Source organism: Apis mellifera, linkage group LG14, assembly GCF_003254395.2.
Source record: "Apis mellifera strain DH4 linkage group LG14, Amel_HAv3.1, whole genome shotgun sequence".
In the NCBI taxonomy this organism is placed as follows: Eukaryota; Metazoa; Arthropoda; class Insecta; order Hymenoptera; family Apidae; genus Apis; species Apis mellifera.
The window spans coordinates 2,929,595-2,951,909 of NC_037651.1; the positions used below are offsets into that span (position 1 = coordinate 2,929,595).

At 36.1% G+C, this 22,315-nt stretch overlaps 2 protein-coding genes across 3 annotated transcripts in view; one reads left to right on the forward strand and one right to left on the reverse strand.

Moving 5' to 3' along the window:
* LOC413213 (tubulin polyglutamylase TTLL4) overlaps positions 1 to 22,315 on the reverse strand; it is a 166,645-nt gene that overhangs the window by 108,756 nt on the left and 35,574 nt on the right. For both annotated transcript variants that reach the window (XM_026445208.1, XM_026445207.1), the window contains exon 3: positions 6,287 to 6,348. The gene's annotated coding sequence lies outside the window, so the exon portion shown is untranslated. The remainder of the gene's footprint in view (positions 1 to 6,286; positions 6,349 to 22,315) is intronic.
* Positions 12,982 to 14,661, forward strand: LOC102656505. Its single transcript, XM_006559279.3, has one exon. The coding sequence runs from the start codon at positions 13,573 to 13,575 to the stop codon at positions 14,062 to 14,064; it is 492 nt and encodes a 163-aa protein (XP_006559342.1). The 5' UTR covers positions 12,982 to 13,572; the 3' UTR covers positions 14,065 to 14,661.

Consider the following 22,315-nt stretch of genomic DNA (forward strand, 5'->3'; position numbering starts at 1 on the left):
GCCGGCTGTTGGCTTTCGCATAATCGGGGAAAAGAGGAATCTGGAGAGGTGGAAGGTGGAGATGGGCGGCGGTGGTTGAAGGGGAACAAGTCGACGAGAGAATCGAAATGGGGGACGTGTCGGGCGTTTTGTGGGCCCGATACTACTGGATACTGCCCGTCTTTTCGATAAATGGTGCCGCGTAGAATCGATTGAGATTGGGAGGAACGAGAAATACAGCGTATTCTTCGAGATAAACGAGAAGGAGTTTTAGAAGTAGATGTTGGAATCTTTTTTTCTTTTGAAATTGAAAAGTTTTCCTATTTCTATTCACTTCTTAGTCGAAGTTGAAAGTTAAAATATTTTCTTGAAATATATATTTCCTAAATATCGAAAATTTGTTTAATACAACCACCTAATATAAGGATCAAATTTTAAATTCCAAAAAAGAAAAAGAAAATTACAAATTTCGAATAATTTTTCCAAGCGTTAAAGCTAACCATCTCTCGCGTCCACTTCAGTCAAAACTCCTGAAAAAAAAAAAAAAAAAAAAGGAAACTTCAAAAGCTTCCCTAAAACCTCTCCCAAAACCTCCAAAAAAAAAATTCAGTAACAGCCGGCCAGGGGATCGAGTTTCACCCCCTCGAGTCCACCCCATCGACCGGTCACGAGAGCACGGAAGAATAGAATAGTCGCCATTCCAAAAAAAAAAAAAAAAAAAAAAAGGAAAAAAAGGAAAAAAAGAGAGTACGGCCAAAAGGGTCGATCGCGAGGTCTTTCTCTCCATCATGGACGAAATCGAATAGACAGGATACCACGATGACACGGTCCGCGTTAATCCAACGATAGAAATCTCTAAGCTGCTACCGGTCATCAACCGACAAAATGGCGGCCGGGATGCACCGGGCGTCCAACACGGGAAATGTATAATTTATAACGATAATCCTTTAAGAATGGATCTCCGTGCCCCGGAGCCAGATTCACGGTTCTACGACCTTCAATGCATCCACCACCCTCCTTCTGCGTTTCTCATTCGTCTCTTTCACAATCCACCCCCTTTCCTTCTTTTTTTTTCTTCTTCTCCTTCTTCTATTCTGCCAATGAATCTCGATGGATCGATGGATCCATCCCTTTGCAGGGAGTTCCGTTTTGGATCTCGGTGTTTACATAGGTGCAAGACTCGCGACAGCCTTGTTTATTTAGGAGGATATAATAGAGAAAAATCGTAAAATGGAAACGAATCCTCCTCGCTTCCTCCACCAACTGAATTTTTTCTTCGTCAGTCTTTCTTCTTTTTTCTCCACTCCACTTTTTCAATTTACGCTGGAGAGTTTGTCGAGACTCTCGATTTCGTGTGCAGAGCTATGTTTGATATTAGGATTTTTAGATTTCCGTGTGCTTTTTGATTATGGTGGATGAGTTTATATTGACTTTCGAGTGGTTTTCTTGCGAAGAAAGGATATTTGGATCGATAAAAGGGGTGGAATGTTTGAAATTAGTTATCAAGAAGAGTTTCAAGTAATACTGTAATTATTATAATTACAGTACGATATTCGTTTCAAGATAAGAATTGGCGTAAATGCTTGTAATTTATATTCCAACAATCCGGAAAGAGTTAATCTATCAGAATATATTATTTAACTTGACTAAAAAAAATAAATAGTGAAGTAACGTTATAAAAATTTCAATTCAAGAATCGTAAAAATAATTCTTCTCCAAGGCAAATCATCGGCGGAAACCTGTCAGGAATAATCAATCGTTAACAATTATCCAAACGTTTCACCCGTTGCATTGACGATTCGCCATTCATCGATACGTGTCGTTGCATCAAGCGAGCGAGTTAGAAAACCTTTTCAAAACCTTTTCCTTTTTTTTTTCCTTTTTTTTTTTCACGAGATTCCTTCGCTCACCCACGTTAGATTTGCTATTGAATCATCGTGGCAGGTCTGTGAAATCCTCCTGCATCCGGCAAGATCCTTTCCCTCGGGTGGCAAAAGATTTTCCAGGACGACAACCCATTTCGTGCGTCCAGTTTCGACGCTCCTCGTTTCATTCTGTAACTGTCTCGTGGCGAATTGAACGTTGCGGGGTCTGAAGTTACGTTTTTCGAGAGAAACAGATCGATTGGAAATGGTATCTTTGGACGCCTTGATCTGGCGTAATCCACCGCGAAAAATGGACCTTTATGTATTCAATGGAAGAAAACGTGACTGGTTTTTGTCGAGAAAATTCTCAAGGAAATGCTTCTTTGAACACTCTAGAGATGATTCAAATCCTAAAATTTCATTACTAGATAATTATTGAAATCGAAAAATCAACAATCAATAACAAAAATTTTGAATACAGACATAAGGATCGAAGACTAAAAAAAAAAAACAATATAAATAGCTCACTTGAGATAGATTCCTGTTTGGCTTAAGGTATATGGATTATAATTGATTCAAATCCTAAAATTTCATTACTAGATGATTATTGAAATCGAAAAATCGAATAAAAATTTTGAATACAAACATAAGAATCGAAGACTAAAAAAAAAAACAATATAAATAGCTCATTTGAGATAGATTCCTGTTTGGCTCAAAGTATATGGATTGCAATTGATTCAAATCCTAAAATTTCATTACTAGATGATTATTGAAATCGAAAAATCGAACAAAAATTTTGAATACAGACAGAAGGATCAAAGACTAAAAAAAAACAATATAAATAGCTCACTTGAGATAGATTCCTGCTTGGCTCAAAAATATATGGATTGCAATTGATTCAAATCCTAAAATTTCATTACTAGATGATTATTGAAATGGAAAAATCAAATAAAAATCGAACAAAAATGAATATAGAAGATTAAAAAAAAAGGTATCTAAGATATCTAAGAACATAGATATCTAGATTCATTTGGCTCAGGTCCGTGGGTACGCCACCACCCAATGGACTCACGAAAGCGGGTTCAAGACTACACGAGGCACGCATAGTCTTGAAACCCGTCGGTCCACCTTGCGGGATAATTCAGAACGTGGATGCAATTTATTATCCAAGAGATTACCGCGTAAAAGTGTTAAGGAAACATGAGGAGAATTCTTCAATTCTTGTAAATGATGTCTGTAAAGGATATATAATAGAATCTCTTTGATCAAATTTTTTCCAGAAATAAAAAAGAGAAAATTCTTTTTTTTTTTAATTTTATTAATTCATTTGAGACTTCTTTGATAAAAAGAAATATATTCATTATTCAATTGTTGAATAATTTTGCGAAGAAGAATTAAAACGTATCCATCGAAATTTTATTAATTTTAGTTTTACGTGAAATGTGTTTTAATTTAAAATAAATTGACAATATTGATTTATAAAATTATATTTATGATTAGATATAATTCTATCAATGCATGCATTGCTTTTTTTTCACTTAAATTGATAAAATTTAAAATATGTAAAAAAAATATGTTTATTTATTTATTGGATCGTTAATATAATTAAAAATGTTTGCATATTGTAATAATTTTAATCATATATTTTTGAAAAAAATCGTTGCATCGAAAAAAAACAGAGACAGAATCGTCGATGCAGGTTGATGCAGGTCGATGCAAGTCTGTGCAGGTTCAAACCTGCACAAGAAGACAGCTGCTCCGAGTTCTTTCTTCTGAATGCCCCGACTTTACGTAATTCAGCGCGAAAAGTAGATTTTCAATGCGCATAATAGATAAACGTGTCTCAACTTGCCCGTTTTTTTTTCTAAGATTCTTTTCACAGATCTCTTTCTATTATTCGTTCGAGAAATAGAAAAGAAGCCGTCTCTTTTTCTATTAATTTTTTCACTCTATTAATTTTGCCTTAATCAAATTTTTATTCAATATATTATTAATTTAAATATGATGCGTCCTAAATATTCAATATCCAAAAATCTAATTTCTATTTCAATTATTATCATTTACGATAATTTGTAATTTTAAAAATCATACGTACGAAATATTATCTCGACTGGATCTCGACGCGTCTTAAATATTCAATATCCAAAAATCTAATTTCTATTTCAATTATTATCATTTAATTTGTAATTTTAAAAATCATACGTACGAAATATTATCTCGACTGGATCTCGACAAATTGACCATAAAACTGACAATTTAGGTTAGTGCCAATTCCCCTCGCGCTCAATAAATCCCCACTGAAATCGTCATAAAAATCGTTCGCGCAAATATGCATAAATATATATATCATCAAACACCTGTACACATAAGTATCTCCTTTCCTACTCAATAAAAACGCCAAAAAACCCAAAGCTTTGGGTCGTAAAACGTCGAGAATTAACGCTAAATGTAACACTTCGTCAATTCAATCGTCGAGCATAAAAGAAAACGACATTAAAAAAAGGGTCGCTCGCTGCTAAAAGTAGCAATTCATTCGTCGCAATTTCACGACGAGCCTCCTCTCTCTTTCTTTCTTTTTTTATCGTAAAACGAACGTGCGTAAACGAATCGCCGATAATGTAATCCACCCTGAATCAGCGCAGCTGGTAAAAGGGTAAACGGCAAACTGGGTTAGTGGGTGAGACGGTTTGGATACTATCTCGGAAGTTAAACAGTCGTTTCTTTCTTCCTTTTCTTTTACCTTTTTATTTTTATTTATCCTGAACCGGAGAGCGGCAAGTTCGAACACGTTTCTCTGGGAGCGGTTAAAAAGTGAATTGTGCGCGTTACCTGCGCATGATGAAAAGCAGGTCGATTCGAAACGGGCCACCTTTTCCCTTTTGCACCATCTTCCGCGTTTCAGAGGCGGCTGCTAAAAGAAACTCGTTCGAACTTAACTCGCGCAGGGGTTATTTCTTTTGTGGTGCAAAGTGTTGGGTAAAATCGTGTTTATTTATTGGACAAATCTTTATAGAATAAAGATGAAATAGTGAAATAAAAATATTATTCAAGAATTGTAATAGATGAAAGACGAATTTATGTATATTGAATTCAGTTTAATATTATATCATGAAAATTAATAATAAATTTTATCTATCTATTTTTCATTACATTTTTTAAAATAACTGAATTATCCAAAAATATGAAGTTACTGACAAACTAATTCAACAGAACAATAAAGAAATTCACACAATAGAAAAATTAGAAAGAAAAAAAAAAGATATCGAAACGAAACGTAATATTACGTCTCTCACCCCGTTAATAACCTGATCGAACCAATCTCCTAACCCAAATTTCCAACCTTTCCTACCTGGCCATGTACCAAAAGGGTTAACGGAAGCTGGGTAACAATAGCCAACAGGAAAGGGTTCACCTGTGAAAGGGTTAGCCAAGCCACAAAAGAAACCGTTCCGAGCACAAGTTCAACGTTGCAACAAGTGCACTGCGAGAAAGAAAAAAATTAATAATACATAAACAACGCGAAAATTCCTGAAAAAAGAAAAAAAAAAATCAATTCCAAACACTTTTAACAACACGTAATCACACCTGGCCCTTTCCAAAAACGAAAGAAGCGAAAGAAAGCAGTGCTACCGGCACATGTCCGCGACAGCTGCGAAAAAATCGTATTTTCCTCTGCCGCGAACAGTGGAAGAACCGATTGGTCGCCGTGTCTTTCCACACGAGAGAGGAGAGCAACCCCTTGAAAGGAGAACAGAAAAATTCTTCTTTCCACCCCGATCGAGAAATCCCCCCCCTCGCTATCCAATGGAGAGGTATCCACACGTATATAGTTGCACGTGTGCACCTTTGTCGAGAAAGGTTTGACCCTTTTTACCTGGATCCATAAGGAAGGGGGTGGGCGAGCAAACAACGGTTAACCCTGTACGGTGGACCCATTGAATCCAAGATCGTAAGATATGCATCTACGGGGGTTGAATAGAGGAGAAAATAAGGAAATTCCGTCGGAGATTTTCGTGATTTTGAATAATATTGCATCCCCATTCTCTCCTCGGTCCTTGGATTGATGGTACGCTTCAAAGGGATGGAAAGGGTCCGTGAATCCGTTATTATTATTATATGCTGGAAATTCCGGTATATAGAAGGGGGACAAAGGATTTTGTTAAGTTGGATGGCAGGATGGCTGCAAGGATTTGGATAACGGCGTGAAGAGAGAGAAAATTGTGCAGGGGGTGTCTGATCTTTATCGACATACGTTTGGAAATTTTTCAATATTTCCAAGATTCGTGTATATTTATAATTTCCTATATTAATAATCATTTCTGATAATTCCTTGGATATTTTCTTGGATATATTATTCGATTCAACTTAAAAATATTATTATATATAGTTTCAAGAAATTATAGTTTCATTATTATATTCAGAAAAAAATATTGTACACTCACCCATTGGTGCACGTGTTCAAAGAAAGTTGAATATCCCTACTTGTCACACACCTACGGCGAACCTGTGAACAAAATTTATTAAGAAATGTTATTAAAAATTCTAATTGTGATAAAATAACATTAAGAGATGCATACATATGACAAATTCAAATTCAATCATTTTTAAACTTGGAAAGAAGAAACTCTGAATAGAGGAGAATAATAATTCAACACAGAAATAGCGGAACACGCCAGTGAAACAACTTCGAACTAGAAAAAGAAAAAAAAAAAAAAGAAAGAAAAACCATAATGACAAGCAGTACGTCATATCGATCATAAAATTCGTCGTAATATCGTATCGGTGAGAGGAAGGAGCAGGAGAAAAAAAAACCGGAGAAAGAAGACCGATGACCGAAAGGATAGACAAAAAATGGTCTCCCGTTTCGCCGCAGGCGAAAAATAACCCGTAATACGGACTACCGTATTTCTTTTTTGTTTCTCGCTTCTACGACGCTGGTAATCGTTTTTGGAGGCCAGGTAGACTACGGCCACCTCGAGATAGAGATCTTCGTAATTGGAATTTTATCTTCCCTCTCCCTCGCCCTCCCTTGCCCTCGCCTCTGGGTAACAGGGTGAATTTATAGCAGCTCTCCGGCCGTATTACGCTTTTTTCCCGCTTATTAAATATTTTTTTAAAAGGGCGCCGCATCCTTTTCGGCCGAGTTTCGCCCCATTAGGGCGGCGCTTTGTCGAATCGGTTCACAAATGTCCCCGATTAGAAGGATGGAGACTTCAACGCCTGAATTTCCTTTCGGCTTCTACTAAACCCTTTCACAGGTCGAAATTAGAACCCGTTTAATCCCCTTTCCGTCGTTATATTTTTCCGGAGATATATTATTTTCAGAGGAAATTAGGAATTAATTTAGAAGGAGAAATATTTCGAATATTGATTTCGATTCGATTCTTTTTCTTAAGGAGAAATATTTCAATTTCGATCGAAATAATGAAAAATAATAGATCATTCGTAAGTTCCAATCACGAGTTTTATTCTTCGTTTTTTTAAAGAAAAAGAAAACGAACTTGTACAACAAATTTGATTCCTCTTTCTCTCTTTCTCTCGTTGTAAAAATACAAAAGTACAAAGTCATCGAAATTTAATGAACCTATTAAAATACCGTCTAACTTGTTTTAGATTAATACGTAGTCGATTATCAAAATGGATTCCAAGCAAGGATTTTCCTGTCTAAGAATAATATATCTCCAATCAGTTTGTTATTTTATATTTATTTCGGAAGACAGAAATAAAACAAGATTTCAATACCAAATAAAAGACACAGAACTATACCTTGGATTTAATTTTTTTAAATAGAACAAAGAGATCCCAACCACGTACTCGACAAACTACCTTTTATATATTTTTCTTCTTTATTACAAAAGGTAATTGTATCCTTTCTGATCACAATGGATATAGGTATACCCTCGAGAGATTCGATCAGTATGAGTTTAAAGGGTTGGTAGCGGCCTTGGCCAATTTTTTTCCTGCCCCCTTTCATCGTTTCATTCTCATTCGTTTCACCATCATGTCTTTATTATAATACAGTATAATGCATTGTAATAATTAATCCATATAAAGAGTAATAAATGTTAACAATTATTTCGTTTGTAAAATTATTCTTTTACACTTTATCTCACCTATTGTTAAACATTATAAACAAAAAGTATAATAACTACAACTAAAAGAAAAAAGAAAAAACGTTCAAATATCCATCATGAATCTAATCCACAATATAATACATAGTAATCAGAATTCTTATTTAAAAATATTGAAATAAATTTATTCAACAATAATTAGCAAAAAAAAATTATTTCATTTCAAAACTTGATCAACAATATTAACAAAAATAAATTAAAAGAAGAAGAAGGAAGAAAACGAATCTAATAAGGGCTCCCTATGGGCATTATTTTATTCCAAAAATCAGGGAGGAGTTCACGGAGGAGGAAGGGCTCCAGAGAGAGGGGGGAGGGGGTCCTCACACCGTAAAACAAACACGTAAACAGGGGAGCGTCATGTAAGCAGGTAACCAAATCCACGGAGGGAAACCTGGTATCTCGATCATGAAATCAGTACGATTACACGGTCGAGAGCGCGAGGAGAGGGACAAGAGGCCGAAGGGGCGGAACGAGAGAGAAGGGGCGACAAGGGGAGAAGGATGGCCTTCTGGGTGCACCTGCCGGTGACGTCAGAAAAGGGACTTCTTGTTTCGAGCTGCATGCAGCCCCGGGGGTCACCACTACTGTTTCATCCACGGTGTCCAGCTTCTTCTTCTTCTTCTTCTTCTTCCTCCTCCTCCTTTTTTTCTTCCTTTCTCTTCTCCCCTTAGCGGGGAGTGCTACACGACGAGGAGAGGAGACCGCGAGAAGACCACTCATCTCCCCTTTCCTCGGCCATTATTTATATGCTAATGAAAAAGCCGTGAAAAGGCGCGATATCGGCCCACCTCGGGCCCCAACATCATCCTCCTCCTCAAGATGAGAGAGCAGGATGTTGATACCGGATTACGTAACACAACCGGATCCTTACCGGTTATACCGTGATAATGAACAGAGTTGGTGGAATAGAAGAAGGGAAGGGGAGATGGAGAGAGAAAGAGAGAAATCGATGCTTCCAAGTATTTTTAACGATGGATATTGATTTGAAGGCGGTGAATTATTGATGAAAGAATTTGGCGGAGGTGAAAGTTACTTATCTTTGTCCTCGAATCGAATCGATTTCTGCCCGGTGAAATTAAAAGCGGCCGAGTTAAGTTAGAACGAAGGAATTTGGAATGGAAAAATTAAATGTTTTATTTTATTAATTTGAATGATTTGAAGAAGATTAAATCGAGAGGAAGGAATTTTAAATACTCCAGTTTCTATATAATAAAATTTATCAAACAATGTTTAACGAATCGTTAAAACTATATTCGAGTATCCTTTACATTCCTCGAATCTTTAAATTCGCAGATTGACGAGCAGGTCTAAGGAAAAATTAGATCGGCTAATAAACCAGAAAAACCCGTCTTCAACCCGAAGCGACAGAGCAATCAGAGAAACGAATTGGACTAATCTCTCCGCCATTTCTTCCCTTAAGCCAGCACGGCCGACGATGCCTCGACCGTTTCAAGCTTATTATTTAAAATGTCCGCGAAAACGTGCGTGGACAGATAGAATCGGTATTCCGTTCTGCGGATGGCGTTTTAATCAAGATCGTGTCACTTCGCTCGTCTAATGCCACCAGCTACCAGTCAGAAACGTTCTATCTGATCCTTCCATGGTTATTTGCATAATCTAATATCTCTCGCCCGATTGGAACCGTCTTAGAACAACATTCGTCACGAGTTTTGTCGCTTCCTTTTTTTTTTTTTTGGAAAAAAAAAATTATCCTTGACACTTTGCTTCGCGAGACGAGACACGGATCATTGCAAAAAGTGACAATTAAACGGGATTAAAAGGAAAAAAATAGACAAGGATAGTTATTATTTTTTTTAAAAAATAAAATAGAAGTATAGTCTACATGTTATTTAAATAGTGTTTTAAGTATTTCTTTAGATGATATGTTCGACAAGAATTAAAAACCTGTCATTGCCGATAATATCAAACGAGATAAATGAATATATCACAGAAATAATTCGATGAAAAATTCGAGAAACAAATATTCTTTATCCATTCATGTCAACTGAAATTTCCATTAATTCCTTAAAATTCACATTATCGAAACCAGTTCGAATTCGAATTCCTTTTTTCTTTTGCCATAATACAAGAAACACAAAAACATGTGGATGCACAGAATGTTGCACACGAGCAATTAGATCGACGATTTTAAATCAGAGTAAAAGGGGGGGGTGGCCTCGAATCGATTAGAATTCGACGATCGTATTAGGAACCGGTTATAAACTCACATCCTGAGGAGTAACGAGGACGAACTCGACTCGATCTTTTTTTCATTTTTTCAAGGACACGAAGTCGTCAGACGGATGCAGGTTGACATTTTAAATTCTCAATCGTAAATGAAACGAAGAGAGGATATATATTTATAAGACAGGTTTCCGTTTATGCGGAAAAATTAGCCGTTTCCTCAATTTTCTTAAATGGAAAAAAAATTTGAAAATTAAGGGAAACGCATTATAGGGCCATTAAATAGGATTTTCGAAACGTTGTTACAAGATGTTGGATAGATAATACGTGGTTAATGAGGACGGTTTCTGGGGATTAAGTGTTAACATTCGATTATATTAAAATAAAATAAAATTAATAATATAACAAAGTATGCTATAGTGAGATATTAATAGACGTCAGTTTGTAGGGTTTTTTTTTTTGGAAATTTATTTTGATATTAAATAAATCTATTTATAAATAATAAATAGATCATTACTTGTAAATTAAATTATAATGTTATATTATAATTATAAAGGAAATTAAATTTTTTATAATTGATAGTATATACAGGTAGTAAATAATTTAATTTAAATTTTGAATTTAAGAATTATAATCAAAATTTTAGAATTCATAAAAGATTCGATTAATTTAGCAACGAGAATAAAAACAAATATTTGCAATATTCGATACATTTTACTATATGCTGAATCTATATGTAATTTTTATACTTCTTTACATTTAAAAACTTAATTTTAATAAAAATGGATATAATTTTAAACAAAATCTATCTAACAATAAACAACTACAATTCACGTAATCACGTAATATTAAAAATACACATGCAATAATAAACTAATATAAAATATAAAAAGAATATTACAATACTTGAAATTCATGCGATTTTCTAACAAATACAGAGACAACACGTACATCTCGAAATTACATATAACTTAAAAACTTACTCAATTGCTTTTCTTCATATTATATGTACATATAAAAATTTATGGATATAACTGTTTACACGAAAGAACAAAAACAACAAACTTACTTCGAGAAAGCAGCGGAGAAAGAGGATCACCCAGTGTCTTCATAAAAGTAAAATCATTTCCTGCCCCAGGTATGGTATTCTCCCCGTAGATTTGACGAACACGCTTGCCCCACCTGCCTTGGAATGTGGCTCGAAAGCGCAAAGTGAAAACAAATACCCTCGATGTACCTGTCCTTAGGACGAGGGCAGACGGTAGGTACCCCACGAAGCGGCGGTGGCCCCTTTAGGGAATTACCAGGAGGACGACCTTCGAGAACCCCTCGACTAGTTCCTTCGAGAGGGAGAATCGTACGGCATGTACCGTAATGCCAGATTTTACACGAAATATACACCATATTTTTTAACGATAATAATTAAAAAAAACCTTTTGATCATGAAAATAATTCTCAATATTTCAGAATTAATATTAATTTATTTATTTATAATTTGTTATTTCAATAATTGAAGAAAAGAATTCTAAAAAAAAAAGCTCGAAGAAATTCGCTGATACATTTATATTATTGCATTATTATAATAACTTTTCAAAGTGATTCTTAAAAAAGTTAATTACGATTGACAAAAATCGATACTGTTTTCAAAAATGGAAACAGGTAGATTAAAAACAGGTTGATCGGGGAAAAAATCCACCTGATCCCAAAGAAGATCCCGGGGAACAGGTCTTTCAAAAAACTCTCCTCCATAAAAACTTGTTAATTCCACGTATACAGAGGGGAGAAGCGATGAAATAGGTAATAAGGATCGCGTCTTAAAAAAAGAAACTTTCCTCGGGGAAAAAAAAATAAGCAAAAAAGGAAACTCACTTTTTTTTTTCACTCTCACAAGCCTCGTGCGCGAGGGTGTACGATTCCCCGCAGGGACTCCTCGAGGGAGGGGGGAGAAAAAAATCGGATCCAAGGCGTAGTTAACGGTCCTGAGAGGTGCCACGTCTCGACGACCCTAAATCTCTCGAGCGTACTGGGGGTAATGGAGGAAGCTGGCTAACATTATTGCCGCGCGTTAATCACTATAACTTACAGCCCCCTAAGCCAACTTGTTGATTTAAAGTGGTCGGAGGGGCCTTCGACCGGCTTCCTCCTCCTTCTTCGCAACGAATATTGCGCCTAATTGGACAAATTAATCCGTCCGTAAGAAAGTATATAAATGTTCGTGTAAAAATGAAATACCTGTGCGCGTATATATCGTAGGAAATTGATAATTTTTGGGGGGATGATTTAGCGAGAATACGAATTGAAACGTTGCGTATAAGTTATAAAGGGATAATTTTAAAATGTTGAAAAGGAAATTTAATAAAAGAAACGATTTATGAATATAACGTGTTAAGATTTATGGTAATTAAATGTTGGAAAGTAAAGGTTGGAAATTTTAAAAACTCGAGTAGGTAAGAAGATAATTCGAAGAAACAAATCATAAAGGCATACATTCATCCTTATCACCCCTTTCATTTTTCTTTGACAATATTGTTTCCCAATCGATCAAAAAATTTCTTCCCTGCCGAGAATCGCAATCTCGAAATGCAAATAAATTAAAATTCCACTTCGAAAAGTGTCACTTGAAATTCGATGCCCAGTGGAACGAAATTGTCGAAACGAATCATCGATCCCAGGAAACATCTCCCCCGGAGGGACGTCCGAGCTCTCCTTGGACCTGTCCTTCCAACAGGTCTCCCTTCGAGAACGGGGGAAAAAAATATCCACCCTTTTGATCGTGTTCATCACGTTTCAAAAAGGGGTTTCGAAAAGGAGAACCCTGGCGGTTTTCTATCTGGAGAAACCGGAGAGGAAGGATCCACCGATCCACGAGGGGGTGGCCGCGGGGGTGACGAGGCCAAGAGCGCGCAGGTCGGGGTGGTAAGGTTGGATTAGCGTCGGGGAGGGTGTCAGAGGAGGGAGAAGAGCGGCAGATGGTCGGCGTGGACCCTGACGTGGGAAGCTCCGAATTCTCCAAGTTCCCACAGCCAGAGTGCACCTGCCCTCCCCACTCTGTCACCCCGTCCTGCTCGCCTGGGCCTATATAAGGTCCGGGGTTGCTCGTCTAAGGCATCATTCGCTCACTAGCGTTTCGTTCCAAACCAACTCGCAAAGCGCACACGCAACTTTTTTCGAGTCTTCTTCGAGCCTCGAATCAAGCTTACGTACATACACGCAAAATACACACGCTTTTTCAAAAAAAGAGAGAGAGAGAAAGAAGAAGAAGAGTTCGAGTTTTGCCGCGAGTTCCAGTGAGCATCGTCGGATCGTGGAGAGGAGAGAAAGAAAGAGAGAGAGAGAAAGGGAAAGAGAAAGACCGTATTTAAAACCGGTTCAACCGAGTGTCTTCCTCGCACGAGACAAGGAGCAGAGGAAAGATGGCCGCCGCCACTATGAGCCACGTGTTCGATTACGAGAACGAGCTGAACGACAATCTGTACAATCTGAAGATGTCGGGGAAAGGTAGCACGACACCGAAACGGGTGAGGGGCGTGTTGAGACCGATTCTGAGGCTGTTGAAGAAGAGGACGAGCAGAGGGAAGGTTGGAGGGAAGGGGCAGAAGGCGATGCCGCAGGTCGAGATCTTCACCGAGGAGGTTGACAATCAGAACAATGCCAACGAGGCGTTGGAGAGGAGATTGTTGGCCGAGCTTCAGGACGCCGAGGAAGGGGCCGCTATCACTGTCTGTTTGGACGGGCAGATGACAGTTGTTCCCGTTGTTCCTGGCCAGTGCTACGTGCCCGTACATTTCGCGCACACCCACGCGGGGGACTTCTACTGGACGACCCTGAGCATGACCGACAGTGATCTGTGCTACAAGGAGCGCGCCTTCTCGCAGCATCAGACGCCCGAGATGCAGGTCGCGTGAACAAGAGGAGATCATCTCTGGTGTCATCACCTCACATCTACCTCAACGATGGAGAAAAATAAAATCTCGATCTTGTCGAAGGGATTTTGACGAAGAAGAAGAGGAAGAATTCCTCGTCGTGCCTCGCCGAATGTGAAGATTCGAATAGAGGGGAACTTTTGGGTGATATCTGATTGGAGAAGAAGGTGGAGAAGAAGCATGCTTGTTTTGAAGATGAAAGGGGTTCCCTCGAAAGGGGATTCAGAGACTGCGATTTTAGATAAGATAATATCGAAACTGTGATAAATAGATTGTTAGTTTTCCAACTGATCTTTTGCTGAGAAAATTGCGCTCTCTTTGATTCCATGATCAGTTGGAGAGATTATTCTATTTTTTTGAGCTTTCTTTTTTTCTTTTTTTTTTTTTTCCTTTCTTTAAACGAATACCGCGACAATGTAAGAAAGTTGATCGCAATTGTGATATTTGTACCTATTTTAGATTAATTGTTGTAACGTATACTTTGTGATATTGGCTTTAACATCGTCGTATTGACGAAACTTCCTACTACTGTCTTCCAATTTATTAAGAATATAATAATAAAATCTAATTGTAAACGTATAATATTGCATTCATTAACCCCTCTCAAATTAGTTATTAAGTTGCTAATTATCTATAAGCTTTCTTACCAAAATGAAAAAAAAAAAAACAAAAATATTCTTATAAACCAGTTCGAATATTCTTTCAAAAAGATACTGGATGAAAAAAGCCTTTAGAGGAAATTCGAATTCACCTGCGATCTTTGAAAATGGTTGTTAGCCCTTCGTAAAGTATTTTCGAACAAAGGTTCACAGTTTGAAAAGGGTCCATTCATACCTGAAACTGGTTTAAAGAAAGCCTCGGGGGTCTTTTCAGCCCTTCGTCCTGGAGAGAAAAGGTTCGAGAAATCTTTGAGGAATTTTGAATTCTTGGCGGGCAAAGATTTGACCGACGATACTACGAAGCCGTATAAAGATTTTCGACAAAGATTTTTCTTTCGAAATTAGTATTGAAAACTGAAGAGGGTAAGAAAAATTTCTCAAGAAATCGTCGGTTTCTTAAAAATCTTTGCAATTGAAAAAAATTATTAAACTGATGGTTATTTGTAATTGGTAGAAACGAGGGAGGAAAATTTGTATAATCAGATTCTTACATATTCTCTTTTCTTTTTCCAGATAATTAAGAAAGCTATCTATCTTCCCGTATACTTTCATTCAATTATTCTTTTTTACACGGTTAATCAATGTACACACCTGTGATTCCTCGTACGAAGTAGAACAGGTTTCTTATATAACGATGAAGATATTGATCAAGTTTTTATATTTTCAAGACTTATCGCGTTCAATGTTTAATATGTTTGAATATTGACAAAATTTTTATCACGTAATTGTTTCTTGCAGAGGATTTTTTTCTTTGATTAAATTAGCGAATAATTAACGAGGTGTCGACGTTTTTTTTTTTTTTTTTCAATTCAAATAATATCCGAGATAACGAGGATATCAATATAGAAATAATTAATTTTCACATAATGATTCGAGGCTTGAAGAATTAAAAAATAAAAAAAAAATAAATAAATGAATAAATAAATGAATAAATGGATGAATAAAAATTTACCATAAAATGAAAATGCAAAATACACTTTTCACGGACAATTAGACAAAGGTTTATTGAAAATAGACACACGTGTTGCCCATATGTGACAAGCACATGTCCGTCACGTTGGATGGGGTGCGTGAATTCACATGATTTCCCGTGACCAGTTGGGGGTAGTCGATCCCCCAAAAATAACAAAAGATCACGGCATACTCGATGCTCGTGTATCAGGACAGTAATACAATAATGATAGGGGTGCATAATTCGACAATGGTTCACCGATAGGGTTAACCCAATTTTACGTTTGTTTAACGATCAGTAGACCGCGAATCACCAAGTGAATGTCCAATGTCCATCCCTTTTCGAAGGGATGAAAGCGCAAATGTTGGATTAAAGCGTAGAATATCGTTGAATATCAATTAACATACGGGGATACTTGAAAGAAAATTGTTCGAATGCTTTATTTTTTATTTTTAAATTTTCTTTCGATGGATAAAATTGATTTTAAAGACGGATTATTTATGGTATTATAAATTATATTGTTGGGATTTTGGATAGATAGAGATAGGTATTCTTATTAAAGAGATTTTTACATAAGAGATTATTACATAAATAAAAATATCTGGATTAATTGTAAGTGCACATTGCAATTAATTTTCTATTTATATTCTTCATTTTTTTTTTTTTTTTGGATATAATTTATTAAGACATTGGAAAAATTGAAGTATTATATCAAATATAAGATATAATACTAATTTTAAAAATTATTAAAAATGATAATATGTAATTTAGAGTATAGAATTAGTAAGTGTATGGATATAGATATGATGATAAAAAAATTAAATTTTTTAAAAAATTAAAAAACAGATGGTTAGGTAGAATCCTAGCCTATCCCAAAGTGTAGGCAACCCTTTGTACTGTCCTGCAGTAGGACTAGAATACTTGCTTGAAAAAAAAGCTCCCTAAAATAATTTATATCCATATAACCTTGTAATCTCCTATTTTTCAATAAAAATATATAATTTAACAAAAAATGTAATATAAGTAATAAACATAAATAGAAAATTAGAAAACTAATTTAAAATATATATTATTATAAAGAAAAAGTATTTTGTTTTGACAAAATATAAATATAAAGCAATATGTAATAAATATATACTTTCACGTTTAATTTCATAATTTTTTTTTTTTATTAAAAAATTATAAGAGGCTCCGTGGGAAAACGTTATACTTTTTTTAAAAACAAGATGCATTAATTTCTCCAATTTTTATTAACGTGCGAAAGAACATAAATTTTCTTACCTCGCACTTTGTAATTTTCTACAATATTCTTAAATTAAAAATTTTGTCACTTATTTCTTTTTTTTTTTTTTCGAATCTTTGGAACACATTTGAACTACATGCAACTATATAATTTACTTTCAAACTTCTCGAGAAAATTTTTGGTAAATTGTATGGTATATCAATGAAAAGAAGAAAGAAATTATACATTACACTCGATACGATAGAAATTAATGAGAGTTGAAAATTGAAGATAAAGGTTTTTAAAAAAAATAATTGCGTCATTCGCATGAAAATTGGACATGTACTTCTTTACGATATAAACATCAAGTGTACAACGAGCGGTTTTATTAATAATAAAACCAATTTTCAAATAATTTATTTCGATTTTATAACAAATATTTGATATTTTATAATTTTTTTTTTAACCAACAGAATTGAAACAATATTTTTTCATTAAAATTTAAGAATATAAATATTGAGTATACAAATATTGTAATTTCTCCTTTCAACATTTCCCTCAAAAATTAATTTTTTTCATAAATATTTCATTCTTATTATTTCTCATTAATTTACGAAAGCGACACCTGTAATTATCCGGTAATATCTCAGAAGCAAGAATATATTTTCCACACCCATTCATAAAATATAAAATAAAGATAAAGAAGAAAATTTTTAAGTAAAAATTAAGAAATAAAGTTCAATTAGCATAAACTGATTTCTCTCGTCGAGAAGAAAAATTATATAAATAAATCCAAATATTCCTCCGCACACACAAGGAATCGAAATCCTCGATCTATCGATTCCTTTTCATCATCCCATATCAATTCCCCGCTCGTTACAACTCCGCAAATGTCCGTGCCAATTCTCTTAAGTATCCCCATAAAACGAATCCGACCAATAATGAAAGATCCCGCGCACACTTAACGCGGACAAACAGGACAGAAACGCGAAATGTATCAATTATAAAGGCTGCTCGGTTGATCGAATTAATCGACAACCATTTCCATCGTCGAAAATTAATTCATTACAGCATTGCATCGACGAAATCGATCGGAGGCGGTTCGATCCTCTTTCGTTCCTCTTTCTTTCTTTTTCCCTTTTTTTTTTTTGACACGAATCCAGCAACGAAAGCGCGATAAATCGATCGAAAAGCATCGAGTTTCTGTGTTGCAACAACATCTCTCTTGGAGTAATTGAGATGATTACATATACGGAGTCCAAAAAGCGCGAAATTAGTTGTTGTTCAGCGTGAACGATCGAAGTTGGTCGATATTCTTTTTTCTTCTTTCTTCTTCGAGAAAAGAAAAAAAAGAAGAAGAAATGGGCGACTCTCTCGCGTAAGTCGGTCGCGCGTTTGTTGAAAAATTTTCAACAAATATAAATTGTGGAAATTGATTGTTTCGATATTCGTGCGTTAGGGGCGCAGCTGCGTCATGTGGACAGGAAGGAGGAATTTTCAAAGTGTCGCGACAATAATCGGGTTGATAATGATCTGGCAAATGTGACAGATGCACAGTGGGCCAACAGGAAATAATAATGACGTAAAAGTTGGGTATTCTTGAAATTGAAAAATTTTTGTTTGACGTGGGTCTCGGTATTTCTGGTCCGCGTTATTATTATGGGCCGAGACCAGTTATTATCGCTCGCATGGTGGTCGTGAAAATAGTTACACGAACGTGTATTGCGCAATAGAAAGGAAAGAAACGTAAAGGGAAATTCCTTTATATACTCCTTGCTATTTACAATTTTTTATTTTCAATGTAAAACTAAGAGATATTAAATGTGAATCATAATCATTAATTTTCTCCTATATCCTATTAATTTAACGTATTACACGACGAAAAAGAAATACGATTCTTTCTTCTATTTCAGATTTCAGAAATCCATCACAATTTCACGATTTAATTAGATATTATTCTTTCGTAATATAATTACACATAAATTTTTACAGCATTTGAGAAATATCAATACATGTAATTTGCAATTACACAAATATTTTATTAAGGTAAGTTTTAATTTCTCGAGGAAAAATTAGAGGTTTAAAATTTTTTTTTTTTTTTTAAATCATCAAATGTCCCGTTTTATGTAAATTTGTTAATTATTATTGCATCAAAAGGATATAAACCGTGTAAACACGCTAAATGTAACATACCCATGTACGTAGCCAACGAGATTTACATGTAATAATATATCAGAATATAAAGTTGCTTTGAATACTTTCCCCACGATTTCCTCTATCGACAACCATCATTACTTTACACGTTATTCCCACCATTGGCGGGCATCGTAATAAATAACATGGCCGTTTCAAAAATATATATATATATACAAGACACGATGTGGCACGGAGTCGAAGCACGAATTATAAAAATTGAACTTTCTTTTCCTCCGCGAATGCAGATGATGATTCCTCCCGTGTCGTATAGAAAACACGGTTAAATTGTCGGCCTTTTAATAAAACGGTACGAAAATTGATGCTGGGGAAAAATATGTTGAGTACACGATTGCAAAAAAGAAACATTGCGAAAATAACGCGCTGTGATCGAATAATATCGTAATTCGGATCAATCGTAAAAGTGTTTTCTTCGGATACGAAATGGCCAAAAGACACGATATTATTCTGTAAGGAAATCGAAATTAAAAGCCCGTTATGAAATGACAAAATTGGATTATTACGAGTCTCGATATAATTTTGATTTCTATGTGTATTTTTCAATATTTTTTTTTTCTTCCCTGCTTCCCTGATCACCTGTCACATAAATTCGTGAAATCGATGAATGCATTCGTTGCAACATTAATGTAGATTTATTATCAGGTTTCGTAAGTTCGTTTTTATCACTGTGTTACTTTATAAATAAATAATTGTAATAATATCTTTTTAAATATCATACGATTCTTGACTCTTTATTCCTTTTCTTCAAAGTATATAGAAAAACGAATTATTTTCAATTTCACCAGAATCAAGATTTTAAATTACTTCAATAATAGAATCCTCTTAATTTTTCTTCGAATACCCATCGAATTTTACAAATCGAAAAGAAATTAATAAATTAAGTACTTAGAAAAGAAGTTACAGTTCATCGTCAAATCTCTTCCTCTACGACGACGAGTGAAAAATATTCTTCTTTCATCGGCCAAAGTGCCTACCGCTCCAACACGCGCTTTCTCAAGCATCGTTCCTCCAGGCGATTTACGTTCAAAGGAAAAGCACGTGTCGCGCTATACATACATCGGTATGTATTTCCACTCGGATCGGTGGAACGGTTAATCGGTTGTGTGTCCCTGCCGCTTTCGCGCGAGTCCACGCTCGTCGCGGCGCTCGTGCCAGAACGGTCGCGGTACCCGCTTCATTCCCACGGCCCCGAGAGAGCGCCGTATAAATACCAGCGTACACGTGCTCGACCGGTGTAAGCGGCCGTGTACGCACGCGTGTCACGTGTACCGTCGTGTAAGTGCACACATACACACGTATGCGCGCACTTATAAACGATTCTCGGCGTGTCAGGTACGCATGCGCGATATGGGCATGGAGAGGGAGAACAGAGCGCGCGTGCGTCCCACCACCGATTTCTGCCCGCGTAAACTGGTTTCCCTGGTGACGTTCATCTATCGAGACGCTATTACGATCGTTGAAAGGCCACCGGTCTGGACACACTGTTTATTTCATGAAGCGAAAGCTTCTCGATCGGAAACCCGATCGAATAATGGTCTGCACGATGGTGAGAAGAGAGAATGACGATCGGTTGGATGATCGACGATCAGCGTTTGAACGATCTTTCATACGGCGATAAGTAGAATTTTATTCTCGTTAATCGAACAATTAAGTTAAGCTTGTATTATCGTGGAAACAGATATTAAATTAAATTTGTAATGGAATCTATTTATTCGAATGAGAAGTTAAAATTAATGGAGATAATTGATGGTGTATGAATATATATAATTATATGAATGAAAGTTTCATTGCATGGATATGTAATTATATGTATATACAATTTAATAAAATCTTTCAGATGATTCTTTAATGGCCTGACACGATTCTATTGAACTTGTATACAGGATATGTTAATATGTAAATTTAGAGAGTCTAAAAGTCAGAATAAATAAAGTTGATATGCTAAAAATTTCGACTTTAAGACTTGTGAATTCTATATTTAAAAATAAAGAAGAGAAATTCATCTCACGTCCACTCAATCAAAGTCAGAAAACTCGCACATTCTTCTGGCGCAAAAGATCTCAAAAAAAGAAGGATAGATCGGTTCAGGTGCAAGACTCGAGTGCAAGTCTCGTATGAGTCACACTTCGATACGTCACTCGTCTGGTCACCCGTTTGGCGATATTCGTTAAGAAAGTGGCAAGAAATCACGAGCTACCAAGTATCGGTAGCGGTAAAGTGGCAAAGGAGAGCCGAGAACGAAGCCGGTACGATCTAGCACGGCTAGAACCAGCCAGGCACGTGACTCGAGCACTGATTAGTAGTGATGGGCGTGATACCAGCCTTTCAACTGATTTTTCAACCAATTCTTTACTCGATTATTCATTAAAGATTGTCGTAAAAGAATAAAAACTTAAAATGAAAGATATCGATATAAATCATAATATCAAGTTGTAAACAATAAAAGTACCAATGAATTTAAAGAAATCAAACTCGAAGACTACGTATATTATTAGATAGTCACAAGTGAAAGAAGAAGAGTTTGAACATATAGCTTTATCAAGCAACCAATAACTTAATGAAGAATGCTTGTTTCTAATAAATTTTTTATCATAGATGATAAAAAACCCTATCTCTTTTATACAATGCAGAATGAAAATTTTATAAATTAATATAAATTAAGAGAATCTCTTTTATTCTCGCTACAAATAAAGATACGGATAAGAGCGTTCACAGCTCGATCCATTTCGATAGCTCAATTAATCATATTATCGCGTGGCTGGCAATACCACGATTCCTCGCCGCGTTAATTACAAGAATATACTGTTTGAGAAGCGTCAAGGCCCATCACTACCGATTAATCCCGGCGCGCCAGGCAATATGGGATAAAAGCGATAGCCAGCCACGAGCTGTCGGCCTTTTTGCGCCTATCCCAGCCCAGATTTATATGGCAAGCTTCGCACGGCCGAGCCTCGATGGAATTCGAGCTAACTCGCCACAACCGGGCTCCTTGCCGTTTTTCCAACGAACCCGCTAGTTTCGCGCGATTAACTGCGCACTGCGCCGTTCGATCGGGATCGGCTTGGATTGGCAGGGACCCGTAATTGGTCACCTTGGAACAGGCGCAACAGAGAGGAGGTGGTGGAGGATCGATACGGCGAGGAGAGAGTGTCGATTAAGGGAAGTTGGCGTTGGTAGATCGTGCAA

Bases quoted from the DNA above. Each gene is read 5' to 3' on its own strand.
- LOC102656505 (XM_006559279.3), top strand. From the start codon at position 13,573: ATGGCCGCCGCCACTATGAGCCACGTGTTCGATTACGAGAACGAGCTG.